At 38.4% G+C, this 12,008-nt stretch overlaps 1 protein-coding gene and 1 long non-coding RNA gene across 3 annotated transcripts in view; one reads left to right on the top strand and one right to left on the bottom strand.

Annotated features, from left to right (window-relative positions):
* The window catches only part of LOC142046904 (uncharacterized), a 202,906-nt gene that overhangs the window by 56,449 nt on the left and 134,449 nt on the right, over positions 1-12,008 (top strand). Inside the window, exon 2 of the long non-coding RNA XR_012655990.1 lies at positions 1,307-1,426. This is a non-coding gene — a long non-coding RNA (uncharacterized LOC142046904). The remainder of the gene's footprint in view (positions 1-1,306; positions 1,427-12,008) is intronic.
* Positions 1-12,008, bottom strand: part of MSANTD1 (Myb/SANT DNA binding domain containing 1) — a 74,128-nt gene that overhangs the window by 29,158 nt on the left and 32,962 nt on the right. Inside the window, exons 1-2 of one of the 2 annotated variants that reach the window (XM_032788638.1) lie at positions 4,245-4,296; positions 3,863-4,127 (exon numbers count right to left, since the gene is read on the bottom strand). In XM_032788638.1, coding sequence (XP_032644529.1) covers positions 3,863-4,116 — 254 coding nt within the window. In that variant the 5' untranslated portion in view covers positions 4,117-4,127; positions 4,245-4,296. Of the gene's footprint in view, positions 1-3,862; positions 4,128-4,244; positions 4,297-12,008 lie in introns of those variants that run through there. The other variant, XM_075066621.1, reaches the window with a different exon arrangement.

The raw sequence follows: 12,008 nt of genomic DNA on the forward strand, positions 1-12,008 counted from the left end.
TTTCTTTTAGAAGAACTAATTGTAGATTTGTGGAAGCTAAATGCCCAAGTAGCCAACACAGTAGAAAGAACTTCAGGACATATTCTAAGTGATTCTAAACTGCAGGAGATGACTTAGTAATGTAAGCAGAACTTCTGATATTAATTTATCGGAAACCTTAACTTTCAATCCCAGCATGCTTGACTCAGCCCTTCACCTACCAAGACAGATAGACGGGAGCACATGCAGTTTACTGCACAGATGCCTTTCACAGAGAACATTAAAAACCAGTGTCCTATCTGCCCTAACTAGATACTTAAGTTTCCATTGCACTTTTTCTTATAGTAGGATTTTGCCCAGCTGCATCAGCACTAAATTTTTCATGTAGGTTAGGCCTTTGGTTGCTGTGGTGAATGAAGTGATTCCTTTATGTATTGCAGACAGGCAAACATTTATTTTAGGCAATGTGCTTATTACCATGAAGTCACTGGGACTATTCATAATAGTACATAAACTGCCTACCAGATCAGACCATCTATTCCAATCTCCTATTTCTGACAGTGGCCAATACTAAATACTTCACCGGAAGATGCAAGAAACCTCTTAGTGGACAATTGTGGAATAGACTGCTCATAGGGAAAGTTTCTTCCTAGCCCCAAACAATTCATGGTGCATGAAGATTTACATACTTCATATGTTTTTAAAATTATATCTAATTTAAATGACCGGTGTTCTCATTATCCTTAGAAAATGTCTAATCTTAAAAAAAACAAAAAACAAACTACTTAGCTCTTGGTCTCAATGATATCTAGTTGCAATGAGTTCCACCTGCCAATTATGTGTTTTGTAAAAAGTATCTTCTTTAAATGGTTTTAAATTTTATTGAATAACTTTGTTATTATAGGGAAAGGGGAAAGAGGAGCACCTGGTTTAGGTTCTCTATACCATTTGTTACTTTGCATGCCTCTGTCGTGTTGCCTTCTATTGATTTGTCTCCTCTTTAAACTAAAAAGTCCCAAACTTTTCAGTATTTCCCCATCTGGAATTCTTTTCAAGGGAAGGACTTTCCATTGATTTATATAACAAAATTATTATATTGTAGTATTATTTTTAAAAACTACTCCTTATGCATTCTAGCATTTTGTCTGCTTTTTAGACCGCTGCTGCATAATGAACAAAGACTTCCATTGAGAACCATGAGTATACATTCAGTAGCAACATTTGCAGGATCAGCCATAAAGTGCTAGGGAATCCTTCAGGTTGAAAGGCATTATGATAAATATGTAAGAGGATTATTAATTACAAATTTACCTATTTTCCATTTTAGATCCCTGAAGCTGCAAGTCACCATTACCTGCCCCATGAGATGTCCCAGAACGCAGTGCACCAGCGACATCACATTCACCATTAAATATGCCTGTATCGTAGAACCAGCAGAGGTGCTCAGGTAAGTGGCTGCCTTTTTACATTGTAGAGTTGTTCTGGTTTGGTTTTTTGGGAAGGGAGTAATATTTTTCTTTCTGAACTTGTAATATATGGATAAACAGCAGCATTTTCTGGCTCCATGCTCTAACCTGATTCCTTTTGATGGTAACATCACTGGCAAACTATTATTATGGTGATAAGCACCCTATTAATACCCCAGACAGATGATAGACAGATATTTCATGAAATAAAAGTCTGCAATTTGTAACTGAGATGGTGGAGGGAAATAATAATAATTAAGATGCTAAGTGACCTGGTTATCCTGCTACTTTTGCTAAATACTTGTAGATCAATTTTAACAACTTCAAATACTTGTTACAAAATACTATCTGAATACAGAGCATTTTTCACACTTTCCATGCCCTCCATTTCAGTTCACACCACAGTGCACTGAAACATGATGCATGACGTGATCTCCAGGTATCCTCCAGACATCCATAACATGAATTGAAACTCAGGTGTCCAAAAGCAAAGCAGACAGTAGAGTGGTACCCAGTAAGTCCACTGTAATGTTTCCCATCTCCACATATTAATGAAAAATAATTAGAAAACAACACAAATTGGGAGTAATCTCTTTTGCTTGTCTGTTTACATTACATTGTCTTCAAATAATATTAGGAAATTAAGTCTCCATTATACAAAAAAAAAATCTGACATTTATAAGTGTATTTCTGACTCCATAATATATTAAAACAGTAACATGCCAACACAGGAAAGTCTTCAAGCTCCCCAAAGTTGGCATCTTAATAAGCATTGCAGCTGAGTGCATTTTGATACACCTCACAACATGGCAGCATGCATTGAAAGTGCTTCTGGAAGTTAATGAAAACATACAGGAATGAAAAAGTAAATTTTCCTCTATAGTTTATATGCTTTACTCCCTCCCCTCCCAATGCTGCTTAACAGAAAATATTGATTAGAAAAAATTTAGAGTGTGTGATTGATAATAACAGAAAGAAAATTTCAGAACAAAGGCTTACAGAAACAACCACTGCACATAGCCATTACAGTATTCGAAATATCATGAAGTATTTCTGGACACCTGTAAAACCTAGGTTCAATGGGATGAATTTGTTAGCAGAGAGGCTTCATGATTTAGTGAACTAAACAAAGGCCTGTAGTCAAGAACTACTGAGTTCTAATTCTGGGTTTGAGGGTGACTTGCTTTGTAACCTTGGGGAAATAATTACCTCGGTTCCAGTCTCCCTATCTGTAAAATGGTGAGGGATAATACTTTCTTACCCTCCTCAGAGAGGTATGTGAAGATTAAGTAGATGTTTGTAAAGCACTTTGAAGATGTTAAGTGCTGAGTATAAAATACCAACTTTGGTATTACAGAAAATACCTTAAAGACAATATTAATGGGTCTGACAAACTGAGAAAGGGAAAATTCAAAGTTAAAGGGGCTTACAGCATTCACCCTAGTTTTCTATCTGATGAGTGATGTCTGCATGAAATACAGCAAGTGTGCCTCCCACGTCCCAAAAAGCAAGCAATTTTAACATGATCTGCTGCCGTAATAACCTCTTTTATTATTAATGCTAGCTTTGCGTGGAGATGAAGTAAAAGAATCACATATTTTATTTTCTTGCATCACAAACACATAACTAAATGACCACTCAGGATTTCCAGTATGTGGCAGTTTGTGTCTCTCAGCGATAAGATTTTTTTTTAAAGCAGATATATGCAAATATTTCTGCTAAGATCTAATTTTTTCTAAACAACAAATGTGTGAATGTCTCAATCTTTCAAGCCAACTTTCCCTCATGACTGACATTGCCTCGTCTTTATCATGTTCTAGACACCTCTTCCCCCTTCCCCCACTCTCTTAGAGCAGTATTTACAGAGGACATTGATTCTCTCTGCAGATATAATAGTTGTTTCACTAGAGCTGCTTATAGCAATGTGTGTCACTCAGTAATAAGACATCCAATTATTTTTGGCCCTGTGAAGTATTACCCTTCAACTTGCAATGCCAAAAATTGGGAACTTCATTCCTAAATAAATTATTTTGTATTTGAACTTTTACTTGTGACTGATTCTAACTGGCCACTTCAAACTGCAGCAGTTTAACTGCCAGGAACTGCTGACAAGCTAACATTATCAGTCCTCTAAACAAGAAAATCTGTTTTAACACCAAATACATTTTCATTCCAATATTTCATAGCACCATTAGTTAACTATAAAGAAACAAACTTGTGCCAGAGTTTGAAAATAAATGAGAGGGAAAATAATAAAGATATAATAGTAATGGCAGGAGAGATTTTTAAAAGCGATATGAACAATCTTTAACCTTTTATCTATAGATTTCCTGTATAAGACTTTTTCTGAAAGACAAATAACTCTGCGTCGTCCCTGCTAAAATCTCTCAAAATAAAAAGAATTAACTGAAGCTTACCTGTACTGGAATGTCATATTTGTAATTTTTATCTTTATTTCCTCTCCGTGGCGAATTTCTCCAGTCATTTCAAAGAGTTTGTTAGCCATTTTCTCATAAACTTTGGCATTCCTTTTAGTTTGTTTCAGTTCATCAAAAAATTCTTCCCAAACCAGCATTAAACCTCTCATTTCTGCATCAGTCCAGTTTCTGGCCCTTCTGTGTTTCTCAGTCTGAGAAGAAACAATGTAACTGGGAATTTCTGCTGCAGCCATTGCTGATTGACCTAAAAGGGTTTTAAAAGAGGACACTTAATATAGATTGAGTTTTTAGTTTAGGTTTTTGTAGTGCAAGACATGCATATGTGGATAAAGAATTTGAATGACAACAGAACATATGAAACCTTTTTGCAACAGCTTGAAGCTTGAGTGCACAAAATGGGGCCTACATCTGACAGGCAGGAATTTAGTTAAAAGCTTTTAAACAGAGAAACGTCATTTTGATGTCACGTTTCCATAGCAACAGAGCAACTGCATAAGCTACAACAACAAAAACCTTTTAACTGAAAGCCAAAGAATCAGGACAAAGTTGACAGGCCATCAATATTAAAGCTTTTAAACACTCTAGGTTTAACAAAAAAAGATCTATGCAGCCTTTGAGAAGCTACTTTTAAGTTTCTACTTCTTTTTAGCTTTTTCTTACCTTTTAGGCAGACAATCTGCTAGCAGGGGGTCCTGGTTGCCTGAATGAGCTTTTAAGTTGTGCCTTGACAGACTCTCTAGGAGGTTGCAAGGATTGAGGCCATGTACAAACACACACACAGCGCTTTTTACATAAATTTTTTGTAAAAAGCTTCACACACCTTTATGAAAAATATATCTATATATCTACAAAACAATAAATCCAGCAGTCTCCTTAACAAAGTGCCTGCATCGTTTTTTAGGAAAACACAAAAATAGCTTTTCAGTGTTTATTACTTACATACACACGTTTATATATATATATATATACAAAAAAATATAAAGCCACTTTTTTTCCTAAGATGCTTTCCTGCTGCTAAGCATATATTGTAGTCCTGTCAATATGAATTTGCCTTTTGTTAGTATCTATAACTGTATGTGTATTTTGTATTCCAAGTAATTTAGATGCTATTTATGCTATTTTATGCAGCCTGTGTGCTGCCTCAGGACTGTAGCAGAGGCATTTCACTCGCGTTATGGAGAACCTAAAAGAATTATTCATTGAGTTTAAAAAAAAAAAGGCTGCAAATTGCTTTGTTGTGAAGTAAGCATTTTATGGTAGTTTTTTATGTACAGAGCTAAATTCTGTTCACATTTACACTAGAGAAACACCATTGATTTCATTGATTCATCATATTAAATTGTATAACACACACTATGGGTCAAATTCTGCCCTTTCTTACACCCATGCAACACCATAATGTCTATCATAAAAGAGTAAGGTGCATGGAATCGATCAGTTCTAGCAATATGACTAGCTAATGCACAAGGCATTAATTTGCTACACTCCAAATTAAACAGCATCTTGTATAAAAACACACACCATTGTTTGTTTTCAGTTTCAGCATATAACAGCAATAACGACCTCACTGCAGGGTATTTCCTGGAGATTAATGACAGGCGGGGGTTAATGGCCTGAGGCTCACCCAGCCAGTCCTTAATCCCCAGGAAATGTTCTGTACCTCAATCCTTAATGCTTAAGTATCCTATAAATTGTAAGACTTTTCATAACCACATCCTTGATCTTAACAGTAGTTTAAAAACTACACAGATTGGTTTGCATCCTGGAAAGGGTGAGGGGAGCCCATAATGCCCGTAAAAGGCACATGAAATAAAACCTTTAACTCATCACTGCCTGGTCTCCATGTTATGTATTTTATTGTTCACTCCAAATTGCACCAACAAAGGAACTGTGGAATATGTGAAGGGGGAAAAAAAAAATCAGAATGTCTTTATTTAGCAACTTTTACTCCAAACCCACTGAAAAATCTCCATGTGAGACATATACTACCGAGTAACAGTCTTTCTTAACAAAACCTAGCCTCCAAACAACATTAGTTTTTAACTACTAATATGACAGCCTAACAACTATTGCCCTTTTAAAATTTGTAAATAGCACCATATGCTGTCACAATGATCTTGCATGGTTTATCTCTTGGGTGCCCAGCTGGAGACATCACATGATCAGTAGACAGATGGTGGTCAGAAAAAGATCAACTGGTGACAGGTTCATTTTATTAATTTATTTTTATATACCCAGCACACCACAATGGGTTGCATGCACATATTAATAAAAACAATACCAAATTCAATTGACCAGTTTTGAAGCCAATGACAGAGGCCCAGCAGGACAAACTTAAGGAAGTAAGATGATGTCTCAGAAAAAAAAGGTCCTTAAGCTATTGCTGGGATATTGAGTGTCTGATCTGGGACCAAATAACAATCTTGCATTTATACAGAAAACTCTATCCAAATGGACCCCAAACTGCTTTTCAGACTTTATTAAGCAATTATAGGAATTATTTTGCCCTGACATTCATCCACTAGGGCTCTGAAAATGTTTTGTATTATTTTTATTGCAACCAATCATGTATTAGACACTTTACATAACAAAGAGAAAGATATAGTCCCTGCTTTGGAGAGTTTATAGTCTAGTTTTAGACAGGACACAACTAGCAAGGGTAACAAACAGGCGGAAGGAGAGGGGATGGAAGGGAACAAGGACAACAGCAATAACTTCTTTGAGTGATGTCTACATGTATTCCACATCTCATCTGCAGGTGTCTCATGTGCAGGAGTTTGAATTATTTTAAATAGCAGCATGCTGGGACCACACCTGTGCTTCAGATGCTCTTGTGCTCCCTCTCCCGCCCCTCCATCCCAGCCCCCCTGTATCTGAGGGCATAAGGGATAGAGTGGGCCTAACCATCCCTCAGTTCCTTTTTAATCTCTCATGGCAGTAAGATCTTACGACCGCCGTGTCTATTTCTCTTCTAGTTACTGTTTTTTTTTATTAAATAATATAGTTGTTAGTTTAGTAAAGTTTAACGTGTTAAAAAAAGAGACACTTAAAAACTTGAAGGATCTTATCGCAGTACCAGAACTTTGCTGCAGTGGCGGAATCCAAGTCTCCAGGGTTCAGATCCTGTCCCTTCTGTAAGGAAGCCATTCCTATTAATTATGGATATTATAAGTGCCTCTTCTGCTTGGTGAAGCACACATTCCAGATAAGTGCTTGATACGTTGCTCTTTTCATAAGACGACACAAAAAGCGAGCGAATCCCACCTCAGGCTTTTCCTTCTGGAACACTCCATTTGAGCCTGAGGGGAAAAGACCAGATCATCTATGCTAGTGGTCCGGTAAGCTGCAGATCTACTCCAAGCTCCAAGATTTATTCTTCCTCAGAAATGCTGCTCTCTCCTACTCCTGCATCATGAAGAGCAACAAAGACTTTATCTGCCCCATCATTGGAGGAAAGTGGTAGAAAAGAGCCCCTGCAAACACAGGTGTACTTCTCTGCGACCCAGAAAATCAAAGCAGAAATCACATCATGTATCTGTTTCTGCTCAGATTTCTCATCCAATAGGTATTTCACAGGTCCCTCTGATACTTCAGCACCATCTGGTTACCAAATAACCATGACTGTTCTGAAGAACCTGTCTGTGCCTCTGTCAGTACCAATTCGTCGGCACTGATACATTCTGCGCTGAAGTCCAAAGGACCCACTACATTGATGGCTGCCTCTGCGGTACAGATTTTCCTGGAACAAGCCTTATCGATACAAAAGCCCTTCATAGTAATGAGCAACTTAACAGTAACCTAATAACTGGAGTCAACCACTGCTTTCCTCATAGAGAAATTTCCTTGCTTGGCACCACTTGCAGCCATGGCCTCAGTATACATCGAAGACATTCCAGAGCTCCCTAGAACACTCCGTCTATTGAAGAAATACATTCTCTCTTCCTTTATCTCTGAACAGAGTAAGGAAATGTCACCCTCCGACTCACCACACTCCCCTCCCTATGAGCCAGCTTGTTCTGACAAGGAATCCAGAGGCATAAACAAAGACATCAAGAGTCTCAAAGTTAACAGCCTTAATGTTTTCTCCCTCCATGGCCTGCAGCTCCATATCCATATAGCATACAGTCATAGCCATTCTGGGCTTGTCATAAACAGATAGTAGGAGTTATTAGAACAGAAGTACTTTATATCTCTTTTGGCTGTAAAGGGTTAACAAGTTCAGTAGGCCTGGCTGTCACCTGACCGGAGAACCAATCAGGGGACAGGATACTTTCAAATCTTGAGGGAGGGAAGTTTCTGTGTTGCTGTAGTTTTGTGTTGTTGTTCACTCTGGGGCTCAGAGGGCACCAGACGTGCAACCAGGTTCTCTCCAGTCTCTCATACAGGCTCTTATAAGTTCAAAATAGTGAGTACTAGATAGATAAAGCGAGTTAGGCCTATGTTTGTTTCTTATTTGCAAATGTGCATTTGGCTGGAAGGAGTTCAAATTTGTATTTTTCCTGAAAGGATTTTAATTTGTACTTGAATACTTAGGCTGGGAGGGTATTCCCAGTGCCTATAGCTAAAAAACCCTGTACCTATTCCATTTTAAATTTCAAAGATAATTTTTACTGTTTTTTCTCTCTTTAATTAAAAAGTTTCTGTTTAAGAACCTGATTGTTTTTTATTCTGGTGTGAGACCCCAGGGACAGGGTCTGGATTCGCCAGGGAATTGGTGGGAGAAGGAGGGAAGGGGGAGAAGAGGCTAATTCTCCTGTGTCAGGATTACTGTCTCTCTCAGGAAGAGTCTGGGAGGGGAAGAGAGGGAGCGGGGGAAGGTGACTTTTCCTTCTCTGTTAAAGATTCAAGGAGTTTGAATCACAGTGATCTCCAGGTAACCCAGGGAGGGAAGTCTGGAAGAGGCAACAGTGAGGAAGGGTTTACTTTCGTTGTGTTAAGATCCAGAGGGTCTGGGTCTTGGGGTTCCCTGGGCAAGGTTTTGGGGGGGACCAGAGTGTACCAGGCACTGGAATTCCTGGTTGGTGGCAGCGCTACAGGTCCTAAGCTGGTAATCAGGCTTAGAGGAATTCATGCTGGTACCCCATCTCTTGGACGCTAAGGTTCAGAGTGGGGAATTATACCATGACAGGGCTCCTTGGGGCACGCAATCAAATAGGAAGACTTATTCCATTTGCCCCACCTCTAGAGTCAAATCTCTCTCCTTTCAGATCTACTCAAGGTCAACTAGTGCAATGTACTTTACATCAGCAGGAGCAAGACACTGAGAGGAAATATCTGCAAGAAACAGAGGATCAGCCCATCCCAATAGCAATATTGTCTTCTGATGAAGCAGTCACCCCATTTGCTTCAACTCAATCAGATGACTACTGTATCTTCCAGGAACTCTCACAGTGAATGCAAATGTCCTGAAAATGCCTGTGGAGGTAGTGCAGGAAAAGTCACACAAACTTTTCAACATTTTGCATTCATCCATGTCCTGGAGATTGGCAATGGCAATAAATGAGAATTTGTTAGAGCCAGCTAGAGGGAGGTTACTAGTGGAGTTCCTCAGGATCAGTCTTCAGACTAATCTTATTTAATGTTTTTATAAGGGCTGTCGATTAATCAGTTAACTCATGCGATTAACTAAAAAATTTAATCATGATTAAAAAAATTAATACTGTTAAATATTAGAAAACCAATTGAAATTTATTAAATATTTTGGATGTTTTTCTACATTTTCAGATATATTGATTTGAATTCAAACACAGAATACAAAGTGTACAGTGCTCACTTTATATTATTTTTATTACAAATATTTGCACAGTAAAATGAAATAAAATGTATTTTTCAATTCACCTCATATAAGTACCATAGTGCAATCTCTTTATCGTGAAAGCACTGCGACAGTGCACCCCATAAGGCTTTATGGAAATATGCTGATAAGTGAATATATAACAACTAGAATATGTTTTATGCTACATATGCCATGTAACATATCTCTGTAAAGGTTATGATCTGCTGAATCTATTCCTCCTATTTGTATGCATGTAACATTTGTGTGTTCAATTGGCTGTGTACTTGCTTGATTTCTAAGTAGCCTTAGTAAAGCATTTGGTCAGCTTCTTGAGAAAGGAACATTCAAGTTAAGTGCCCAGTCAAGGCGCACTTAATGGACAATGGATCTTAGAAGGCTACAATCCACATAATAAGTCTACTTGAGGACGTTCAAGGCTGCATGTGAACCATGGCTGCTACCTGTAAGTTCTGAATCATGCATGGACATGTGACTTGACCATGTGACTCCAAAACTCCATCTTGGAGCTGGACTTTGCATAGGAAAGAGGAGGGGGTCTCCACCCACAAGAGAAGGTGTATTTAAACACCTGGGAGACCCCTCCGTTTGTCCTCAGCTGGCTAAAGAGAGAGCCTCTCCACCTGCAAGGATACCTGAAAGAAACTGGAACAAAGGACAGTAACTACAGGGGGTGTGAGTGATTGCTGGACCCAAACTAGAAGGAGACTAGTCTATAAAAGGAAGCTTACTGGAATTCCTCTGAAGGTAAAGTTTTTATCTGTATTCAGTCTTCTTACTGTATTAGACATAGACTTGCGTGTTCTATTTTATTTTGCTTGGTAATTCACTATGTTCTGTCTGTTACTACTTGGAACCACTTAAATCATACTTTCTGTATTTAATAAAATCACTTTTTACTTATTAACCCAGAGTATGCATTAATACCTGGGGGGCGCAAACAGCTATGCATATCTCTCTATCAGTGTTATAGAGGGCGAACAATTTATGAGTTTACCCTGTATAAGCTTTATACAGGGTAAAACTAATTTATTTGGGGTTTGGACCCCATTGGGAGTTGGGGATCTAAGTGTTAAAGACAGGAACACTTCTTAAGCTGCTTTCGATTTAAGCCTACAGCTGTTAGGGGACGTGGTTCAGACCTAGGTCTGGGTTTGCAGCAGGCTAGCGGGTCTGGCTCAAACCAGGCAGGGCACTGAAGTCCCAAGCTAGGAGGGCAGGGAAAGCAGGGGCGGAAGTAATCTTGGCACATCAGTTGGCAGCCCCAAGGGGGTTTCTGTGATCCAAACCTGTCACAACCACAACTTACAAATGTAGAATTATGTACAAAAAATAAACTGCGTAAATACTGTAGTGTGTTATAAATGAAAGCAATATATTTGAAAATGTGGACGATGTCCAAAAATACTTATATAAATAGTATTCTATTATTAACAGCACGATTAATCACAATCAATTTTTTATTTGCGTGATTAATCGCGATTAATTTTTTTAATTGCTTGACAGCCCTAATTTTTATTAATGATGGAAATCTACTGACAACACAAAGTTGTGAGGCATTTTCAATACAAGGAAGGGTATAATATTATACAGGAAGAACTGGATGACCTCGAGGACAGGAGTAATACAAATAGTAATAGAAATGGGATGAAGTTTAATAGTACCAAAGTGCAAGGTCATGCAAGCTGGGAGCTCATCAGCTGAAAGTCACAGTGGAAACATAGGTGCATTGGTCAATTGCAGAATGACCATGAGCCACCAATGTAATGTGGCTGTAGAAAAAACAAACGCAGTCCTAGGATCTGCTAGGTAACGTATTTCCAGTAGAAATAGCGAAGTATTGGTGCCCTTGTACAAGGGACTGGTAGACCTCATTTGGAATACTGTGTACATCCATGTTCAGGAAAGATGAATTCAGACAGGAACAGGTTCAGAGAAGAGCTACTAGCGTGATCAGTGGAATGGAGGGACTATTTTACAAGAGGAGATATTTAAAAAGAGTGGAATGTTTAGCCTAGCAAGACAAAATCTGAGAGAGAGGATATAATTGCTCTCTATAAATAAATCGGGGAGTAAAAACAGGGGGCAAAGAGCTATTAAAGTTTAAGTACAACGTTGGCACAAAACCAAATGTGTATAAACTGGCCATGAATAAATTTAGGTTGGAAATAAGATGATGATTTCTAACCACCAGAGGAGTGAGGTTCTGGAACAGCCTCCCAGTAGGTGTTGTGGGGCAAACAAACTAGTTAGAGTTTTAAAATAGACCTCGATAGATTTTTGAATGGGATTGTATGACAGGGCAGCCTGCAGCAGTGGGAGGCTTGGCTC

Source organism: Chelonoidis abingdonii, chromosome 5, assembly GCF_003597395.2.
Source record: "Chelonoidis abingdonii isolate Lonesome George chromosome 5, CheloAbing_2.0, whole genome shotgun sequence".
Lineage (NCBI taxonomy): Eukaryota > Metazoa > Chordata > Testudines > Testudinidae > Chelonoidis > Chelonoidis abingdonii.